This window comes from Stigmatopora argus, chromosome 12 (genome assembly GCF_051989625.1).
Source record: "Stigmatopora argus isolate UIUO_Sarg chromosome 12, RoL_Sarg_1.0, whole genome shotgun sequence".
In the NCBI taxonomy this organism is placed as follows: Eukaryota; Metazoa; Chordata; class Actinopteri; order Syngnathiformes; family Syngnathidae; genus Stigmatopora; species Stigmatopora argus.
Window position 1 is genome coordinate 775,119 of NC_135398.1, and position 20,695 is coordinate 795,813.

At 44.8% G+C, this 20,695-nt stretch overlaps 2 protein-coding genes across 15 annotated transcripts; one reads left to right on the forward strand and one right to left on the reverse strand.

Annotated features, from left to right (window-relative positions):
• Positions 1-77: 77 nt before the first annotated feature.
• On the forward strand, positions 78-15,849 carry LOC144085463 (uncharacterized). Of its 10 annotated transcripts, XM_077614754.1 has the most exons (9): positions 78-231; positions 299-374; positions 2,764-2,916; positions 14,102-14,170; positions 14,231-14,332; positions 14,404-14,516; positions 14,599-14,649; positions 14,741-15,239; positions 15,412-15,849. In XM_077614754.1, the coding sequence occupies exons 2-9, from the start codon at positions 344-346 to the stop codon at positions 15,417-15,419; spliced, it is 1,026 nt and encodes a 341-aa protein (XP_077470880.1). In that variant the 5' UTR covers positions 78-231; positions 299-343; the 3' UTR covers positions 15,420-15,849. The 10 variants fall into 10 exon arrangements, with proteins under 10 accessions (XP_077470880.1, XP_077470879.1, XP_077470883.1 ...); XM_077614753.1 differs by having other exon boundaries at positions 184-374; XM_077614757.1 differs by having other exon boundaries at positions 184-374; positions 14,243-14,332.
• fggy (FGGY carbohydrate kinase domain containing) lies at positions 13,874-20,680 on the reverse strand. 5 transcript variants are annotated; one of them, XM_077614747.1, is made up of 16 exons: positions 20,626-20,680; positions 20,060-20,275; positions 19,863-19,974; positions 19,600-19,751; positions 19,396-19,484; positions 19,167-19,282; positions 18,824-18,952; positions 18,642-18,745; positions 18,457-18,564; positions 18,316-18,377; positions 17,259-17,475; positions 17,005-17,079; positions 16,812-16,932; positions 16,368-16,462; positions 16,222-16,283; positions 13,874-16,140 (listed from the first exon to the last, which is right to left on the reverse strand). In XM_077614747.1, the coding sequence occupies exons 2-16, from the start codon at positions 20,240-20,242 to the stop codon at positions 16,050-16,052; spliced, it is 1,716 nt and encodes a 571-aa protein (XP_077470873.1). In that variant the 5' UTR covers positions 20,243-20,275; positions 20,626-20,680; the 3' UTR covers positions 13,874-16,049. The 5 variants fall into 5 exon arrangements, with proteins under 5 accessions (XP_077470873.1, XP_077470874.1, XP_077470876.1 ...); XM_077614748.1 differs by having other exon boundaries at positions 20,614-20,630; XM_077614750.1 differs by lacking the exon at positions 20,626-20,680 and having other exon boundaries at positions 13,874-15,119; positions 16,048-16,140; positions 20,060-20,463.
• Positions 20,681-20,695: the final 15 nt, after the last annotated feature.

The following is a 20,695-nucleotide window of genomic DNA, read 5'->3' on the forward strand; positions in this document are numbered from 1 at the left end:
TAAAAAGTCTACCGCCGCTAATGCAAATCATGAGTTCACTTGCCCCCGCCAACATGGCGGCCGTCTGACGTTCCTCCCCTCTCTTCCCACAGCGCACGCGCATTGCTTTCGATGGGAACGTCGACATTCCACCGCGAGGGCGGAGTCTTCGTCGTGCGAGGCAACGCCGATTGGCCCTCCCCCCGGAAGTAGCCATTGGTAGCGAAAACCGTCAATCAGACTGCAAACGAGGTTAGTCATTTCGAGCGGCTGCGCAACATCTTGAAATATCATTTTTCAAAGCCATTTTCCATCCAAGTTCACCCGGACCAGACCGAACCGGACCGTGATTTGTCCTGGAATCATGTCATCCACGCAAAACGCCGCGAATAAAGGTACTTTTGTAGCTCCTTCAACACGCCGTTAGCTTTCTCTTAATGTTGTTATGTAAACTAATGCACGTATGCTAATCGTGCTTTTTAGCTAGCTAGTTTTATGTGGACTTGTCAAACTACTTCGTATACCGAAGTTTCTTGTTATGGCATAGCGTTATTGTTTTTATTTATTTGTTGTGCTGTGACGTAGTGCAATCTTGCATTGCTCCGACACATTGTTGAGTCTTGCACAAGCGTATGTTTTCCGAGTTAAAAAGTTAGTTTCTCCGGGCAAACCGGGGAGCGACTTCAAACCGCTACATCACACGAGGGTAAATATGTCTCTTTTAAAGTCCTCCTAGTTACGTTTTGCCAATTTCAGAGGATTATGGAAGAAGCCTTGCTCAATCTAGTGTTGTTTTGGTTCAGTGGAGGTTGTTGAAATGGAAATGCAAATTGTTTTATTAAGCGTGTATTGACACGTGGCTGAGTAGAATGAGGGGTGTGGGAAAGGGAGGGGGCTGCGGGGGGTGGGGGGTGCGGATGTTAAAAAAAAGTTATCTTGGCGCTCCGTTCTGACGATGCAATGGAAAAATCACAAAAGGCAACTTTCATATTTTACCTTTGTATGTTCATATGCAAGTAAGAAGCAATTCTGACCTAGTCTTTTTTCTTTTCTTCTGGGGACAAGATGTTCACAATTATCCTTAGCTCCGCCCACTTTGAGACTACCAAAGTTGGCCTCCTGCCTTAAAATGACTCAGCGCAAAAGATATGTATATTAAAATGCAGTAACAAAGGGTTTATGTATTGTTTTTTTAACTTATTGGGTGATATAGGTGGCGATAGATGTCCGGTTCGTTTGAAGCCGGAGGGTTGGCAACCATGGTTCATTCCATTTTAGTGATATTCTATTTCTAAAAGCATACACTGTATATATTCTTCTTTTTCCAAATTGAATTCATATAATTTTTATTCAAACAATGATTTTTTTCCGTTTTTTAAATTAAACATGGAACTTTTTCTATTATAAAATGTCATTTAAAACTGTAAATGCGGCCCCTCATTTTCTGGTACTATTTGATCTCTGAGGGCCAAAGACATTTGATCAATGGGATTTGAATGGAACGCAGAGGATTGAGTTTTTTGGCCCCGTCAAATTCCGAGGACGGGCTTCCTATTTGACAATGCTCGTAATCAATTTCCTATCAATCCGTGTCCTAGATAGGCACTCAAAAGATTACCCCAAAGGTGGACTCTGGTCCGCTCGTTTCACCAACGCGACTTTTACACGGATAAGTCGTGCCCGGCGATTCGTCCTCCGATCACGTGACGCCGGGGGGCGGGGCGAGGAAAGAGATTGACGAGATAGAAGGCTCAACAGATAAGCTTGGTGCGTTTAAAAACAAAAGTGATCCAGGAAAGCTTTCTGTCCAATGACGATGGCCGTAGACCTCCATGCATTTGAACAGGGAGGGATGGCAGGGACTCAACTAATGGGAACATGTTAACTCTAAGTATACGCTGAGGTAGTTAGTTAAAAAAAAAGCACCAAAGGGAGCTTATATGATAATATATGAAGTAAATAACTGCCGGTATAATATTCATGGAGTGTGTGCTTTGGTAAATGACATAGAATAACAGAATTGTCGGCAATAGATGTCCAGTCTATGTGAACTGTCAAAAATGTGTATGGTCGTTTAGGGGAAACAATGAGTTAATATTGCAGTTCAAATGAACATTCTTCTTGCCAGTGTAGTATTCCGAGTATTTGCTATAGTAGTCTTAATAATGATACTTATTAAACACCCCCAACGGATGTTTTGATCTGTTTTTTTTTTTGACAGTTGGACATCTATCGTCGTCAAAGGCAGCCAACGAGTGGACAAAATGCCAACAAATAGTGAAATGTGTCATTGCGACCAGCGCATTTTTTCTTTTTGGTCTCTCTGTGAAGATGCGGCTGGCTTTCAGTGTCTTTCGGTGGCTTTCGGCGGCTTTCAGCTCAGGCGTGCGTGCGTGGATTTGGGCCTCAAGTCAGCGCATTCCACGTGTGTGAGCAGCATGAAAAGCCCAAAGGATGGCGCCGTCCGCAACCTTTTATGCGCACGCCCACCTATTACAGCGCTAAAACGGGGGCAGTCTTTTGAATACTGGCGTTGGGGGGAGGGCGGATTCTGCCCCATAAAAATCCAATTTCTAGTCCGGTGCCAAACAATAGCAGGACTCAAAAACATGTTTTCAATGATTTGGGGGCATTTCCAAGTCACTTTCAATTCATTTTGGGGCACCTAGGGGTCACTTTCTCAGACGCAATGTATTTGTTCTTTTTCTTTAGCTGCTAAGAATGAATGAATTAATGAAAAATGACGGCCGTGCATGTTTTTAATTTTTATTTATTTATTTTCAGCTGCCACCAAGGACCGGGCGTCCAACAAAAAAAACAAGTCGGCTTCGGGCGGCAGCGGCTTCGTCACCTGTTTCATCGTGCTCGCCCTGCTGGGCGTGTGGACGTCCATAGCCGTGGTCTACTTGGCTCCGTTCGACTACAAGCAAATTATGGGTGAGTTTGCGGTGGGTGCCGCAAAACGTGACAATTTGAGCCTGCTATTTTCAAGTGAAAAGTTGGAGGATGTGGGGTTCGATCCCACTACCTTTTGCGTGCTAAGCAAGTGTTCTACTGCTTGAGCTAAGTGCCCAACCATCACCCTACTTTGCACTGCACGGACTAACAATTTGAGCCCGCGATTTTTTAAGTGAAAAGTTGGAAGATGTGGGATTTGATCCCACTACCTTTCGTGTGACATGTGGGTGCTTACTGTTTGAGCTAAGTGCCCAACCCACCACCCTACTTTCTCATTTAATGTCCAACTGTTTTCCCCCTTAATTTTAAATTATTTTTGAAAGTTGTAGGTTTCGAACCCACTATCTTTCGCATGGTGAACGGGCACTCTACTCATTGAGCTAAGTGCCCAACCCACCACCCTACTTTCTCATTTAACGTCCAACTGTTTTCCCCCTTAATTTTAAATTATTTTTGAAAGTTGTAGGTTTCGAACCTACTACCTTTGGCATGGTGACTGGACACTCTACTCATTGAGCTAAGTGCCCAACCCACCTGCCTACTTTCTCATTTAGCGGCCAACTGCTTTCCTCACTAATTTTAAGTTATTTTTGAAAGGTGCGGGTTTCGAACCAACTACCTCTCGCATGGTGAACGGGCACTCTACTCATTGAGCTAAGTGCCCAACCCACCACCCTACTTTCTCATTTAGCGTCCAACTGTTTTCCCCTCTAATTTTAAGGTTTTTTTGAAAGGTGCAGGTTTTGAACCAACTACCTCTCGCATGGTGAACGGTATTGGAATTTAGAATTTGTACTTATATTAAAGTTAAGTTAATAATCTGACTCCAATTTGTAACCTTACCCGACTTTCACTCATTCCAATAATTTGCGCGCTCGTTCTGCGATATAGAGATATCAGGAAGCTAGCAGTTTCACACACGAGTGGATTTATTTCTATCATACAAATCTCAAGACATAAATCTGTGGCTCAGGGCCCCTCTCAGCCTGTCCAAGCAGACGCATGTTGCCACCAGTCGTCGTCGTCGTTCTCTCTCCTTCTCCGAGCCGCCCACAAACTTAGTTATAGTCCACAATATGCAAATGACACAACAACGCAGGCCTCCTGGCCACTGGTCCTTCTTTCTTGAAGATTCTCGCGGTTCCCGCCCAGTTTGTACTTTTCCGCTTCCAGCAACTGCCTTCGTCTTATTGGTACCTGCACACAGTGAAATCTTGCAACCCCCCACACATCTGCAATCTATTGAGTCCTACTCCCACATCCTCTGCTTGTGACCTTCGCATTCCACTCAACATTCTGCCTTGTTCATATGCTCAGCACTTTACAATCTCACACACAGAATGCAGCAATATCTAATGAAACACCTTAAGGTTTTAAACTATTATTCCTTCATTCCCTCTCATGACCTCAGACTACTGAGGTCATCACTCAAATACCTTGTTTATTGTTAGACACGAGCTAAAATCAATGACCATAAGCTAAAAATCAGTAAATAATTAAAAAATCAGTAGAAAACTAAAAATCAGTATAAGATTTCATTCTAGTAAAAAATCAGTAAAAAATTAATTCTCGTAAAAATCAGTAAAAAATTAACTCTGGTCATTTTGTTACTCCGCGTGCGCAGACCCTCCAATGCCCCGGCAAGACGACCGTCAGGAGACGCTTTGTTGGGTCTCCATGTCCAATGCTGTCACCCTTAATTGTCATGATCAGTGTTACTATGGCGCACTTACCTGAGGCATTGGAGGAAAGCCTATCGTACTACACTTTCTCTTCACACCACATCCAAACATCAGCATGAGCGAGAGGGATTCCTGCTGCAAAGACACATTTTCATTACACCATGACTCCTGGATTTTTCCAATCCCAGGGCCAGTCCCATTTCAATTTAGGCAGGTGAAATTTTGTTGTGCAACATGGGTGTCAAAAATGGGCTTTCTCTTTTCCATTAACAAATCAAGCCATTGTTGAGTCCAGTTCAAAATTGTCACCCAAACATTCACCTGTGTCGATTGTTTACACTTCAGATTTAGCAGTAATTGTTGTGTCTGTGTCAGCGTCTTACCACCATCTCGCTCTGCTTCATACCATACCGTTCCATTCCAGGAATGATACACCCTCACTTGTTCTCCTTTCACTCCATTCCTTCTGTCATCCTGCACCATCAACATAGTCCACACAAAGCACACGCCAGCAAGCAAAATAGTCAATAATGTTAAACATTTGCGTCTTTGTTCAGACACTTTTGAGTCCAATTTTGATCCAATTCTTGCCATCGTCACATTCCCTCTCTTGACCCGCCCGTCCGGGCGGTCAACCTTTAAGCTCACCATTGGCGGGCACAAAGTCTGGGGCCGGGCGCAACTGTGAGTGATGGTACCACTTTTGTCCTTTAGTTTCCAATTAAAACTCATTACTTTTAAAATGCATATTATGATAGAACCTTCTTACAGTGCACCAGGTGGATCTTGCACGGACACTCTTATCCTGGGTTGCTCACGCGTGCTCTCCATGATTCCTGTTAAGAAACACCATCTCCCTTCGCCAACCCAAAATTAATGCGTTTCTTTAAAGTTTTTTCTTTTATGCAGACATATGATTAGCCTCATCCTCCTGTTCCAATCGTGTAGTGAATAATGGCATCTGGTACATTCCACCAAATTGGATTTCCATATTTTTCCGGAACTAAACATGGAAACTCTTGTCAATACAGTCAATGTTTCTATTAACACAATTTGGATGCCATTATCACTATAAATCAATAGTACTGTGGAATTTCATATCATGCACTGTCTGTGTTTTTCCCAGTGCTCCCAAATTTTGCATAGCAGATTTGTTTCTCCACTTCAAATTTCACATTTGGAGTACTGCTGCTTTTTCATTAAAAATTTCCTTGGACGAAATATTTTTCCATAATTTGTCGTTGCCATCCGTGAAACGGCTTATTGGCGAATTCTGAAATCGATTCCAATTTGCTAAATCATTTTCCACCTTGATACCTAATTGATTAATTATATCTCGGTGGTCGGCCAATCAAAAACACAAAAGGGACAAACAAAACCATTCACGCTCACACTCATTTTCAGACATCAGTGGTCTGCAAATTTTTTCTATCACTGGTGAAGAGCGCCATCCCACGTCTGGGCTTCTTGGCAGCTTACCTCCATTTTGCTGTCCTATCAGCCTAATCATTCTCAAAAGAAATAGGTTAACGTCATTTGGTTGACATCAACTGTTCGATGCTAATGCAATCCGAGATATTCTCATAGTCATTCATTCTTACGACTCACGCTAAAGCATATTTCATCTGCTGATGGGCAAAACAAGATACATATCCCGTGCACTGAATATGTATGATTCCTTAATCCATCTCAGAGAAATCATGCCTATCCTAAATTAATTATTTTCTCTAAATTAACCTAATAATTTGGATAAATGCCATTTCTGCATTGTCTTCACGTTTGATATCATTAATAATTTGGATGATTCCTAATCCTTAAGTCTAAATCGCAAATCCCTCTCTTTTTGCTAAAATAGCTAAATTGCACTTGTTGAATTGCTATTCTGCTCCAAGCTTGTGTTTATTTACTATAAGAACCATTTTTGTAGCTCACTTTTAACCCAATTAAAATTTTGAGAAACTAACCTTCCACTTAGCCATTTCCTAATTATAAATTTCCGTGTCTAATAGAGGACCCATAATTTGTCACTAATATATCCCCATACTGTCAACTATCTCGCTCTCTCCATTTCTCCATCTCTCCCTGTTTGCGCAGAGGGAGGGGGCCTTGGGCTGGGCTGGTGGGGGCTCTCTCTCTCCCCCGGCTCTAGGTGATAAAAAACAGCTATGGGTGGCCCCCCTCTCTTTTTTTTTTTTTTTTTATCTTTGGGTGAGGGGTGTTCGCATCTGTGAAGGGGGTGCTGGTCGTGACCAGAGGACCGAGCCGGCGCGCCCCATGACCAGGAGACAGAGCCAAAGCATTCTTTCAACTGCCAGGGTGTTCCAGGACCTTCTGAAAACAGTACAACAACGTACAATTAAAATCATCCATAGGTTAATGGTACAGCCCGAGCGAGTCAATGAATGATTTCCACCGGTGATATACGGACAAGTCCCCCCAGTGGCCGAAGTTTCAGGCTCAAGACGTGACCTATAGATTGTCCCCCATTGTCCACATGTTCATGTTGGTTGTGATCACGGAATAAAGTCACTTTACGGCCATTCTCACGTTGATGGTTGCTCCATGAGACATCAACAAGTCTCTTCCCATCAAATTCTCCGCCCTGGTAATATTGTCCAGGTGACTGGGCCGGCTGCTGTGGGCCGCCATGGTCCGCCAGTGCCTCGTTCTCCTCCGCGCGTAGGCCGCTGTTGCTGTAATGGGCCATACTGCTGTGCTTGGATTGCCGTGGGAACGGTTGTTGCGGTTGCTGCTGTTGGCTGGGCCAATCATGTGCCCGTGTCTCATAAAACAGTTGTTGTTGGCCTTGTCCTGAGTACCTTCTTCCCCGGCCACCAGAGAAAACCACGCCCATGACCACAGTGTCCACCACTCAACCGACCAGATCGTGTCGCACCATAGCTTGGAATATCTGGACGGATTGCTCTCTCTTCTCCTGTTTAGAATTTACATAGGTTCTGGAAGACCCTTGACAATAGCCGCTCATTCGTACCTGCTGTCTCATGTTAAGCGCGCCGCTCCGTCCACCAATCCAGGCCAAAAACCTCCCCCATCATGAACTTTCTACCTTCACCAGAGGGGAGGGGGTTAGTGCCACATCTCTAAGAAGGATCATATATCACGCCTCCTCCCTGAGAGCAAAGGGGAAAGGTGCCTCCCCCCGCCTGCACCAGGCCATGCTTCCCACTCATTGTCTCATTTCACTTTTTCTTTTATTTTTATTAAATTCTGCCCTAGCTGTGACGTCAGTTCTTTTTCATTTTTTTTTCTTTTCTTTTTTCTCAATGCTACGGACAAACGCTTTTGACCCGTACATGTAAATTTCCTTTCAACGTACAAAATTATTTCTCCAACTCCCTTTCAAAACGCACACACGCACACACGCGCACACACACACTTCTCTCCCAAGCCCTCTCTCAACACTCCTTTTTCTCCTTCAGCTCATTTACAAAAATCCTTTCTATTCACTTACAAAACTCTTTTCTTCATGCTTTACCAAAATCTTTTCTATTCATAATTCCCTTTCTATGTTCCAACCTTCCTCACACCTTCACAAATCTTCACCAGATCTTCCACATCCTTCAAATTGGGACAGAAACCATGCCTCTCGACCCATCGCGGCAGACAAAGGCAACCCCCCACATTACGCATCCGCACATACACACACATCCTCTCCAAACGCACGCACGCACACACACCAACTCTCCGATCTCCATTCTGCATTCCATTCGTCTACTTGGACAACCTGAGAGAAACCCAAGACCACTATCAGACCTCCCATCATCGCCATCTTGAAATCCATTCTGGAAATCCACCCGTGCGTGTCCCAAACACTTTTTATGCAGAACAATTTTAGTTTTAATTTTAGTTTTCACACACACCGCTTCCACTTTGATACGTAAATCCCAGATTTTACACCGTATCGAGCCACGAGTAGTTCCACATTATTGTAGTAGGTAAAATCTCAGATTTTATACCCTGCTGTCCATCCTTTTTTTAAAGCCACAAATGGACTACTCTACGTAGGTAAATCCCAGATTTTATATCCTACTAATGGAACTACTCTTAGTAGGTAAATCCCAGATTTTACACCCTACTAACGTCCACACTTACACTTTGAAGCCACCATGGACTACTCTACGTAGGTAAATCCCAGATTTTACACCCTACTGTCCATCCTTATACATTTAAGACACTCCGGTCCTCCTTCCTCTATATAATTTGGCATTTGTCAATATGCAGAATTTGAAAAGGAATCTGCTTACCTTGTTTCACTGTGCACCCAAGAGGAAAGACGGTCGGACGCGTGTGGCTCCTTTCTCAGGTCGTCACCTGGTGTGAACGTGGGTCCCAGACCCTGAATCCCAGATTCTTAGTGGCTCTACTATCTCAATCGCATCACGTCGGGGTCACCATAAATTATTGGAATTTAGAATTTGTACTTATATTAAAGTTAAGTTAATAATCTGACTCCAATTTGTAACCTTACCCGACTTTCACTCATTCCAATAATTTGCGCGCTCGTTCTGCGATATAGAGATATCAGGAAGCTAGCAGTTTCACACACGAGTGGATTTATTTCTATCATACAAATCTCAAGACATAAATCTGTGGCTCAGGGCCCCTCTCAGCCTGTCCAAGCAGACGCATGTTGCCACCAGTCGTCGTCGTCGTTCTCTCTCCTTCTCCGAGCCGCCCACAAACTTAGTTATAGTCCACAATATGCAAATGACACAACAACGCAGGCCTCCTGGCCACTGGTCCTTCTTTCTTGAAGATTCTCGCGGTTCCCGCCCAGTTTGTACTTTTCCGCTTCCAGCAACTGCCTTCGTCTTATTGGTACCTGCACACAGTGAAATCTTGCAACCCCCCACACATCTGCAATCTATTGAGTCCTACTCCCACATCCTCTGCTTGTGACCTTCGCATTCCACTCAACATTCTGCCTTGTTCATATGCTCAGCACTTTACAATCTCACACACAGAATGCAGCAATATCTAATGAAACACCTTAAGGTTTTAAACTATTATTCCTTCAACGGGTACTCTACTCATTGAGCTAAGTGCCCAACCCACCACCCTACTTTCTCATTTATCGGCCAACTGTTTTCCCCCTTAATTCTAAATTATTTTTGAAAGTTGTAGGTTTCGAACCCACTATCTTTCGCATGGTGAACGGGCACTCTACTCATTGAGCTAAGTGCCCAACCCACCACCCTACTTTCTCATTTAACGTCCAACTGTTTTCCCCCTTAATTTTAAATTATTTTTGAAAGTTGTAGGTTTCGAACCTACTACCTTTGGCATGGTGACTGGACACTCTACTCATTGAGCTAAGTGCCCAACCCACCTGCCTACTTTCTCATTTAGCGGCCAACTGCTTTCCTCACTAATTTTAAGGTTTTTTTGAAAGGTGCAGGTTTTGAACCAACTACCTCTCGCATGGTGAACGGGTACTCTACTCATTGAGCTAAGTGCCCAACCCACCACCCTACTTTCTCATTTATCGGCCAACTGTTTTCCCCCTTAATTCTAAATTATTTTTGAAAGTTGTAGGTTTCGAACCCACTATCTTTCGCATGGTGAACGGGCACTCTACTCATTGAGCTAAGTGCCCAACCCACCACCCTACTTTCTCATTTAGCGTCCAACTGTTTTCCCCTCTAATTTTAAGGTTTTTTTGAAAGGTGCAGGTTTTGAACCAACTACCTCTCGCATGGTGAACGGGTACTCTACTCATTGAGCTAAGTGCCCAACCCACCACCCTACTTTCTCATTTATCGGCCAACTGTTTTCCCCCTTAATTCTAAATTATTTTTGAAAGTTGTAGGTTTCGAACCCACTATCTTTCGCATGGTGAACGGGCACTCTACTCATTGAGCTAAGTGCCCAACCCACCACCCTACTTTCTCATTTATCGGCCAACTGTTTTCCCCCTTAATTCTAAATTATTTTTGAAAGTTGTAGGTTTCGAACCTACTACCTTTGGCATGGTGAGTGGACACTCTACTCATTGAGCTAAGTGCCCAACCCACCACCCTACTTTCTCATTTAGCGTCCAACTGTTTTCCCCTCTAATTTTCATTTATTTTTGAAAGGTGCAGGTTTCGAACCCACTATCTTTCGCATGGTGAACGGGCACTCTACTCATTGAGCTAAGTGCCCAACCCACCACCCTGCTTTCTCATTTAACGTCCAACTGTTTTCCCCTCTAATTTTAAGGTTTTTGTGAAAGGTGCAGGTTTCGAACCCACTACCTTTCGCATGGTGAACAGGCACTCTACTCATTGAGCTAAGTGCCCAACCCACCACCCTACTTTCTCATTTAACGTCCAACTGTTTTCCCCCTTAATTTTAAATTATTTTTGAAAGTTGTAGGTTTCGAACCTACTACCTTTGGCATGGTGAGTGGACACTCTACTCATTGAGCTAAGTACCCAACCCATCACCCTACTTTGCACTGCACGGACTAACAATTTGAGCCCGCGATTTTTTAAGTGAAAAGTTGGAAGATGTGGGATTTGATCCCACTACCTTTCGTGTGACATGTGGGTGCTTACTGTTTGAGCTAAGTGCCCAACCCACCACCTTACTTTCTCATTTAACGTCCAACTGTTTTCCCCTCTAATTTTAAGGTTTTTGTGAAAGGTGCAGGTTTCGAACCCACTACCTTTCGCATGGTGAACAGGCACTCTACTCATTGAGCTAAGTGCCCAACCCACCACCCTACTTTCTCATTTAACGTCCAACTGTTTTCCCCTCTAATTTTCATTTATTTTTGAAAGGTGTGGGTTTCAAACCAACTACCTCTCGCATGGTGAACGGGCACTCTACTCATTGAGCTAAGTGCCCAACCCACCACCCTACTTTCTCATTTATCGGCCAACTGTTTTCCCCCTTAATTCTAAATTATTTTTGAAAGTTGTAGGTTTCGAACCTACTACCTTTGGCATGGTGAGTGGACACTCTACTCATTGAGCTAAGTGCCCAACCCACCACCCTACTTTCTCATTTAGCGTCCAACTGTTTTCCCCTCTAATTTTAAGTTATTTTTGAAAGGTGCAGGTTTCGAACCCACTATCTTTCGCATGGTGAACGGGCACTCTACTCATTGAGCTAAGTGCCCAACCCACCACCCTGCTTTCTCATTTAACGTCCAACTGTTTTCCCCTCTAATTTTCATTTATTTTTGAAAGGTGTGGGTTTCGAACCAACTACCTCTCGCATGGTGAACGGGCACTCTACTCATTGAGCTAAGTACCCAACCCATCACCCTACTTTGCACTGCACGGACTAACAATTTGAGCCCGCGATTTTTTAAGTGAAAAGTTGGAAGATGTGGGATTTGATCCCACTACCTTTCGTGTGACATGTGGGTGCTTACTGTTTGAGCTAAGTGCCCAACCCACCACCTTACTTTCTCATTTAACGTCCAACTGTTTTCCCCTCTAATTTTAAGGTTTTTGTGAAAGGTGCAGGTTTCGAACCCACTACCTTTGGCATGGTGAACAGGCACTCTACTCATTGAGCTAAGTGCCCAACCCACCACCCTACTTTCTCATTTAGCGTCCAACTGTTTTCCCCTCTAATTTTAAGTTATTTTTGAAAGGTGCAGGTTTCGAACCCACTATCTTTCGCATGGTGAACGGGCACTCTACTCATTGAGCTAAGTGCCCAACCCACCACCCTACTTTGCAATTTAGCGGCCAACTGTTTTCCCCTCTAATTTTCATTTATTTTTGAAAGGTGTGGGTTTCGAACCAACTACCTCTCGCATGGTGAACGGGCACTCTACTCATTGAGCTAAGTGCCCAACCCACCACCCTACTTTCTCATTTATCGGCCAACTGTTTTCCCCCTTAATTCTAAATTATTTTTGAAAGTTGTAGGTTTCGAACCTACTACCTTTGGCATGGTGAGTGGACACTCTACTCATTGAGCTAAGTGCCCAACCCACCACCCTACTTTCTCATTTAGCGTCCAACTGTTTTCCCCTCTAATTTTAAGTTATTTTTGAAAGGTGCAGGTTTCGAACCCACTATCTTTCGCATGGTGAACGGGCACTCTACTCATTGAGCTAAGTGCCCAACCCACCACCCTACTTTGCAATTTAGCGGCCAACTGTTTTCCCCTCTAATTTTCATTTATTTTTGAAAGGTGTGGGTTTCGAACCAACTACCTCTCGCATGGTGAACGGGCACTCTACTCATTGAGCTAAGTGCCCAACCCACCACCCTACTTTCTCATTTATCGGCCAACTGTTTTCCCCCTTAATTCTAAATTATTTTTGAAAGTTGTAGGTTTCGAACCTACTACCTTTGGCATGGTGAGTGGACACTCTACTCATTGAGCTAAGTGCCCAACCCACCACCCTACTTTCTCATTTAGCGTCCAACTGTTTTCCCCTCTAATTTTAAGTTATTTTTGAAAGGTGCAGGTTTCGAACCCACTATCTTTCGCATGGTGAACGGGCACTCTACTCATTGAGCTAAGTGCCCAACCCACCACCCTACTTTGCAATTTAGCGGCCAACTGTTTTCCCCTCTAATTTTCATTTATTTTTGAAAGGTGTGGGTTTCGAACCAACTACCTCTCGCATGGTGAACGGGCACTCTACTCATTGAGCTAAGTGCCCAACCCACCACCCTACTTTCTCATTTATCGGCCAACTGTTTTCCCCCTTAATTCTAAATTATTTTTGAAAGTTGTAGGTTTCGAACCTACTACCTTTGGCATGGTGAGTGGACACTCTACTCATTGAGCTAAGTGCCCAACCCACCACCCTACTTTCTCATTTAGCGTCCAACTGTTTTCCCCTCTAATTTTAAGTTATTTTTGAAAGGTGCAGGTTTCGAACCCACTATCTTTCGCATGGTGAACGGGCACTCTACTCATTGAGCTAAGTGCCCAACCCACCACCCTACTTTGCAATTTAGCGGCCAACTGTTTTCCCCACCTATTAAATTATTTTTGAAAGTTGTAGATTTCGAACCTACAGTCTTTCGCATGGTGAGCAAGTGTTCTACTCATTGAGCTAAGTGCCCAGTGGATCCCTGTACCTTTGGTGTGGACGCTTACTGTTTGAGCCAAGTGCCCAAGCCACCTCCCTACCATGCACGGGCCTGACCCACTATTTTTATGTGAAAAGTTGGAAGATGCGGGAATCTATCCCACTACCTTTCGCATGGTAAGCGGGCGTTCTTAAAAAAATGGAAAGTAGTAACACGTCATTGATACAAAAGACAGACAATTGCTTCCAAAATCAATCTTCATTTATTGACAGATGTCCAATCCATGACGGAGCAGTCAACACAAAAAGTAGAATATTGTGGCAAAACCGCTCATCATTATCATGTGTTTTTCAATATGGTATAGTACTGCTTCTGAAAAGGTTCTAAATTATTTGTGGCACTTTGACACTGGTTTAGTAGCGTCAAAAAGGGATGGAATGGTTTCATTTTTTAATTTTTTTTTATCTCCAGGTAAGTTGGCGGCCTACGATATCGACGGCGATGGGGACTTTGACATTGACGACGCCAAAATCTTCTTCGGTAAGTCCTTGTTTTTGCCATAGTGTCACATTTGCATGACATTAAGTCATCAGTCCATAGCGTCTGTTTCAGAACAACTGAAAATGAGCGGCGTGGCTTCCCCCGATGACAATGTTATACCGCCAACGCCATTGGTTCCTACTCCCCAACCTTCGCTCAAAGGTCATTTTGGTACATTTCAATTTGTAGAAAGTGGAGTATCAAATCCATAAACTTCCTCCTTTTCTTTGTAGAACCTGAAGTTCTCACCGAGGACACATTTGAGCCTCAAGAACAAGAGGATGGAAATGAATGGACAGACAAAGAAGACGAGGAAGAGGAGGAGGACACTACAGACCGCGATGAGGTTGGCCCGAGATCCCGGTGATCCAATCAAATGGCCGACGGTCTTTTGACAAAATGCTATGCGACGCTGTGGTCTCGTTAAGGTATTTGAGGAAGATCCCGAAGAACCTTTGGAGGACCAAGTGGACGACCAGGTGCGTATTCTGCTTTTCTGCACTGGCCGGTAGCAAGCTAAGGTCCTTAGCCTTAGATGGCGAGCGAAAGTACCACGGTCATTTTTCCCAGCAGGTCGACGAAGACCGAGAAGCTCCGGCGATGTCCGAGGAAAGCGTCGACGAGGAGGAGGAGCCGGCCACCGAGGAGGAGCGGGAAGACGCGCCCGTCCTCTCGGAGGAGGAGAAGGAGGAGGAGCCATACCTTCCCGTAGAAGAAGACGATCCCGTGGTACTGGAAGAGGAAGAGGAATCGGCGGTGGACCATTTGAGCCAACAGCTGGCGGCCATTCTTTCCGAAATGAATCGAGACGCCGATCCCAGCTTCTTGCGGGCCTCCGAGGGGGAGGAGGAGGTGGTGGATGAGGTGGTGGATGAGGAAGAGGAGCCCACTTTGGCCCAAGTGGAAGAAGAAGAAGAAATCATCCCAGAGCTGGAGGAGGAGGAGGAGCCTGCTTTGGCCCAAGAGGAACAACAAGAAGAAGAAGAAGAAATTATCCCAGAGGTGGAGGAGGAGGAGTATGAGGAGCAGCAGACGACCACTGGAGGAGAGGAGGAGCAAAGCCAAACAGGTACGTTTAATATGAAGGGCAAGTCAAACAATCCATTCATTGCACTTGGCCATTTTAAAAGTCATTTGTCATTCATAGCAAGTTAACTTAAGCAACACCATCAATGTTTCTTTTTTTCGAGGATGATTCGGACGTTTGTGACTAACCGCCAGTCTTTTTCTACTTTTGCCAGAAACATAAAAACGAGTTGGGTGGATGGACGGACCGACGGAGGGAGGAACAGCTTTGACTGGAGGACTCCAAAATGGACACCAGCAAATACATACAAACACAGACACACACACACACACTACGTGCTGTATTTTTCCACATTCCTTCAGTCCAAATGTGTCAGAGCTGCTGCATTTCTTCCCGCTCGGCCCCCAAAAATTGGACCTGTGACATTTTACAGCCTTTCAAAAACAAAAAAATTATCCGTGATTATTTTGTGTTGTTGTCGGTACTAATGCACACTTGAGCTTTTAATGTATTTATTAGGACTTTGTAGGGGAAATGTGAATTTTGTGGTTTGTGCACTCCCACTATTTTTTCTTCTTCTGCTCAGCTGTCGTGTGTCCCAAATAGAAATGTGAGATGTTTTTAACCTATTAAATTGGAATAGGAAGTGGTTTTCAAGGCTCTCTTTTACAACAAAGTACGAGTATTTACCATGTACGATACTTTAGCGCTTCCTTGTGATGTTGCGGAATAACTCGATTTTGCCAAAGTGTTCCAAACGATGCATTTTGTCGTGACTAGCCCATTTAAAAAAAAAAACTCTCATTTTGATAGGATAAAATGAGAGGCTAATCCGTGTGTTCCCGAGCACCTTCAATCATCCTCTTCGGCGTTCATGATGTCTCGGTACTCCCGCTGGTGCTGGACCAGGCGCCGGAACACTCGGTACTTTTTCTGGTAAAAACTGCAACGGGCCCCAAGCAGAAAGACAAAAAGTTAGAGGGGAGGAATGCTGGCTCTGGTGTCTCAGAAGACGCTGTCTCACCTTTGAAGGCTGGCATCAGGTCGGACCGCTTCTCCCACTTTGGTCATTTTTGCCATGGCCTCCTGAAAATCAAATAGAATAGAATGAAGGAGACGGACGGGGACGGTACGGTGGTCACGGTGGTCTGTAAAGTGCTGGTTTTGCACCTGGATGGTGGCGTAGTCCCGGGACGCGCAGGCGCCCAAAATGGCCGCTCCCACCAAGACGGCCTCCGTCTGTTCTGGCAACAGCACTGGCAATCCTAAACATGGATTACAATTCCAAAGATTAAAAAAATCATAAATACAGCCAAACGAGAAAATCCTTGAAAACAAATAGGATAACATAGCCTAGTAATAATAAAAATGTCTAAAATAAGAGGAAATGATCACATTTGCATCCTCTTAAATTTTCCTCAAAACAATTATTTTTAAATTTTATCCGCATTTTTTTTTAAATTATATACTCTCCTTTTACTCCTAAAATTCAGAACTATTTGATGAAAAAAACAACTAGAAAATTTGTATTAAATTCTTCCTATCCACTTTTGAGTTCCATGGAGAAACTGTCCCTTGGGGAGACAAAATGGCGGCGCCAGCGGCACTCCGTACCTGTGGCGTTGGCGTGAGTCTGCACAAACAAGCGGTTCTTGCTCAAGCCTCCGCAGAGGAAGATGCTTTCGATCCGGTGTCCCGCTTCTCTCATGGCCTCCACAATATGACGAGTCCCCAGCTGAAAAAAATTATAAAATAATAATAATTCGCCACTGGGCGGACATTTTTTCCACGGGTGCGGTAGACTGACCGCCAGGGCTTGGACGGTGGCCAAGTAGAGCAAAGCTAAGTCATCCAGCGTGCGAGAGAGAGACAGCCCCACCACCTGTCCAAAAAGTCCCGGGTCAACGTCTCGCCGGGAATCCAACGGCGACGACGTCTACTAGCGATGAAGTGGCGCCATCGATCCAGAGTCGGCGGACTCTGTTCCCAGTTCGTCGCCAGTAGACGTGCCGTCCGTTTTGAGCGCGAGGGGACTCGAACGGAACGTAACGGATCTCTTACCGTGCCCTTCAAGGAAGGGTCGGCCAGCGGCGAGCGGTTCCCGTGAAAGTCCGGCCACACGTGAAGATGGGCGGTCAGCCGCTCCACGGCCGGAGGCGTCCCAGCCATTCCGTTCAGGTGCTCGTTCAAGTAGCCGTAGGTGTCCGTGTCGCATACGTCGTCGCATACGTCGTCGCATACGTCGTCGCCGCCACTTTGGTCCTTTGTGCTCGGACGGCTGCCAAAGATTTTATCCTCTCTTAAAACACACTCCAATTTATCAAGGTCCATAAAAAACAAATAATACATTCTATTTTAAAAACAATTTGGCAGATTGAATTTGTACGGTCACAGTTTCAAATTTCGGCTCTTTGTGTCCGACTTGTTGGCCACCCCTGCTCTAAAGTGTCCATATTGGTTAAATTTCAGAAGTGCTACTTTGAAAAACTCCCAGTTTTGAAGTATGGCTGTCAAATAACTCTCAATGGGGTTTGTTTTGGGGAATTGTCATCCTTTTGATACAAAATTAATATACAATAATAAGTAGTTTGGCACTTTGGATACAAAATGCTTATTTAGTGTCCATATTGGTTGAATTCCAGAACTGCTACTTTGAAAAACTATGGCTATCAAAGCATTCTCTATGGGGTTTGTTGTGGGGGAATTGTCATCATTTTGATACAAAATTAATATCCAATAATTAGTAGTAATATCCAACAAGCCATTTGGGGGCAGATTTGGCATTTTCAAGGTCTAAATTTGCAATATAAATATTTGAAAAAAATTGAGTATACACATTGATTGTATACAACAAAATTTAAAAAAGTTAAAAATAGAAAAGAAAAATGGAAAATTATTAAAAAAAACTTTACTCATAACACAAAATGACAGTCATATAACCAGTATTAAACTAATACACTATTTTAAATAAAACATTCCAAAAATGGAAAAAATGTGAATGAATTCCTCCTCAATTCAAAATGTTCTTTTTTAAATTTAGTTCCTATGCAATTTCTACTTTTTAAACTTGACGTCATGTCTTTTTTTTTTTCTTCCGAAAATATGAGTTTGAGCTGACCTTTGGCGCGCCTTTTGTCGGAGCATCCCGTAGGCGGCGTGGCCCTTCACCACGTGCTCCATCTGGGGACGTTGAAGAGCCCGTCAGCGAGCGCCACTCACCCGATGGGCCGAGGCCGGTTGGGCGGCAAACGGGACCCACCAGACGTCCCGTGGCGCTCTGTCCTCCCTCGTTGAGCCACAAGTCGGGCACCATGGCGGACAGGCAGGGACCCCAGACTCCCTCCACGAACAGCGGGCGCTCGCTCATCTGCCCGCGGCCAAAAGAGCCTGGTGGGCCAAAAGGTCGCCTGGGAAGCCGGCGCGTGGGAGGAATCGCCGCGTTACCGCCATGTGACAAGACGACGTGCCGCAGATCATGGCCAGGCGCGAGGTGACCGGCCCCCCGTCGTGCGGAAGCCCCAGGCCTTCCACGTCGGCTCCTACGGTGGCTGGACACCAAAAAAATTCAAAATCAAAGCGAGCCTCGTCTCACTTTTAAAAGGACGCGGGTCGGCGGCGCCAATTACCGAGGCCTCCGGCGTGAGCGTCGATGAGCGAGGCCCCGACGGCAGTTCCCCGATTTAAAGCCAGATCGTCCGCCGCCTCCCGCGTCAGGCCGTCGCCGAGCGGGCTTCCCGGAGAAGACGTGGCGTTGCCTGTCGGATCGGGTTTGAGTTCAATATCATGTTTTTTCCCCTCCTGACCACTCATTTTCATTACATTATTTTAATTATTATAACCATTTTAATTTGCCGTCAATGATGAATTGGTTCGAACTTGAATGTGTTTTAAGTGGCATTTTCACTTTTTTTCTTCTACATCCGTATTCAAATCAAGAAATTCTTCTTCAGGGAATCACTGGATACCCACCTATTTTGGAGAAGTTGTTCTCGGTGAGATCCTGGAGTCCTAATGAAGTCCAAAAAGTGGCATCCCATCCCTGTGGGGGACAGTATGTCCATTTACAAACCAGAGTACACAGCGACCTGGAAAACAATAGCAATTTTGTGCTCATTTTGCTGTGTGCAAAACAAAAGCCACCATCTCTGTTTACTTCCAAAATATGATATAACAGAGATTTGGTTAGAGTTGAACAAACCTGGTCAACGATCCGGTGGCCTTCCACGACAGGAAGTCTGCAAGGTCAAAAAAGTGAGCGGCTCGGTCCCAACAGCTTTCTCTGAGGTTCTGCGCAAAAAAACGGGGGAAAATCAACTTCAAATACAAAAAAATGGGGGAAAAGAAGCAAGAAACAAGTTCAAAATGAACTACGACCACCCAGAATAATCCAAAAGAGGCTCACCTCTTTGAGCCAGAGCAGCTTCGGCGGTTGCATCTCAGGTGACATGACGCCCCCCAGCCGCCTCAAGACGGCGTGGCCCGTGCCGGTGATGCGGGCGGCCTGTTCGGCGGCACGGTGGTCCATCCACATCACCACGTTTCTCTCCTTCTTACCTGCAAAAGGAGACAACTAACAGTAAACGGTTGCTTTGAATTGAACCGGTCCAAATAGCGACCGTCCATTAGCGAGAAACGCAGCGGAATAGCATTCGGTGGCGCCCTTACCGTCCGCGTTGACCGCCACGGGCTGGAAGCTTTGGTCCAACACCACCAGAGAACAGGTGGCATCGAAACCGATCCCTCTTATCTGGTTCTTGTCCACACCCCGAGTCACTTCCTAAAAAAACAACCAAACATTTCCAAGATGAGGAAATCTCATAGGAACGCTCGTATAGTAGAGGGCGCTATTGTGCAAGTTTTACCTGGACCACGGCGCAACATTTGCTCCATATCTCAGAGGAAGACTGGACGTAATGGTCCGTGTGGGGCTCCCAGATGCTAATGGATTCGGTAGCAACGGTCTTCAAATGTCCGTTTTTGGACACCAAGGCTGCTCTCACACTGGCTGTTCCCACGTCCACGCCGACATAGTAAACTTCCGCCATGAGGACCAGTCGACAACACAACACGTTCTAGCGCTAAACAATAACGTCGAACTTAGCGTTCACCACTAGTCAGCATTTTCGCAAAAAAACATTATAATAAATAAACATGGTAGGCGTTTATAATGGCATTCGGCGTAGCACAAAGCGGAAAACGCTAACAAGCAACGGCGTTGAGTTGACTTGAACATGGTCGCTGAGTGATGACGTGGCAAGCGACAGGTGGCTCGCTGATTGTCAACATAGACATGTTTCCTTAAAAGAGTACGAGTTTGTAGTATTCCGTTTCGGACGCCCGACATAGTAACATAGAGGCGGCTTGTAATAGAACGTACATTAATATGTTGTTTATCAGAAGAGCAAAATGTAATTACCGTTGGACTCACCCAGAGAGTTGGACAGAGTTTGATTGTTTTGGCTTCCTCTGAGCCTGAAAAACACGCACTTTGAACTTTG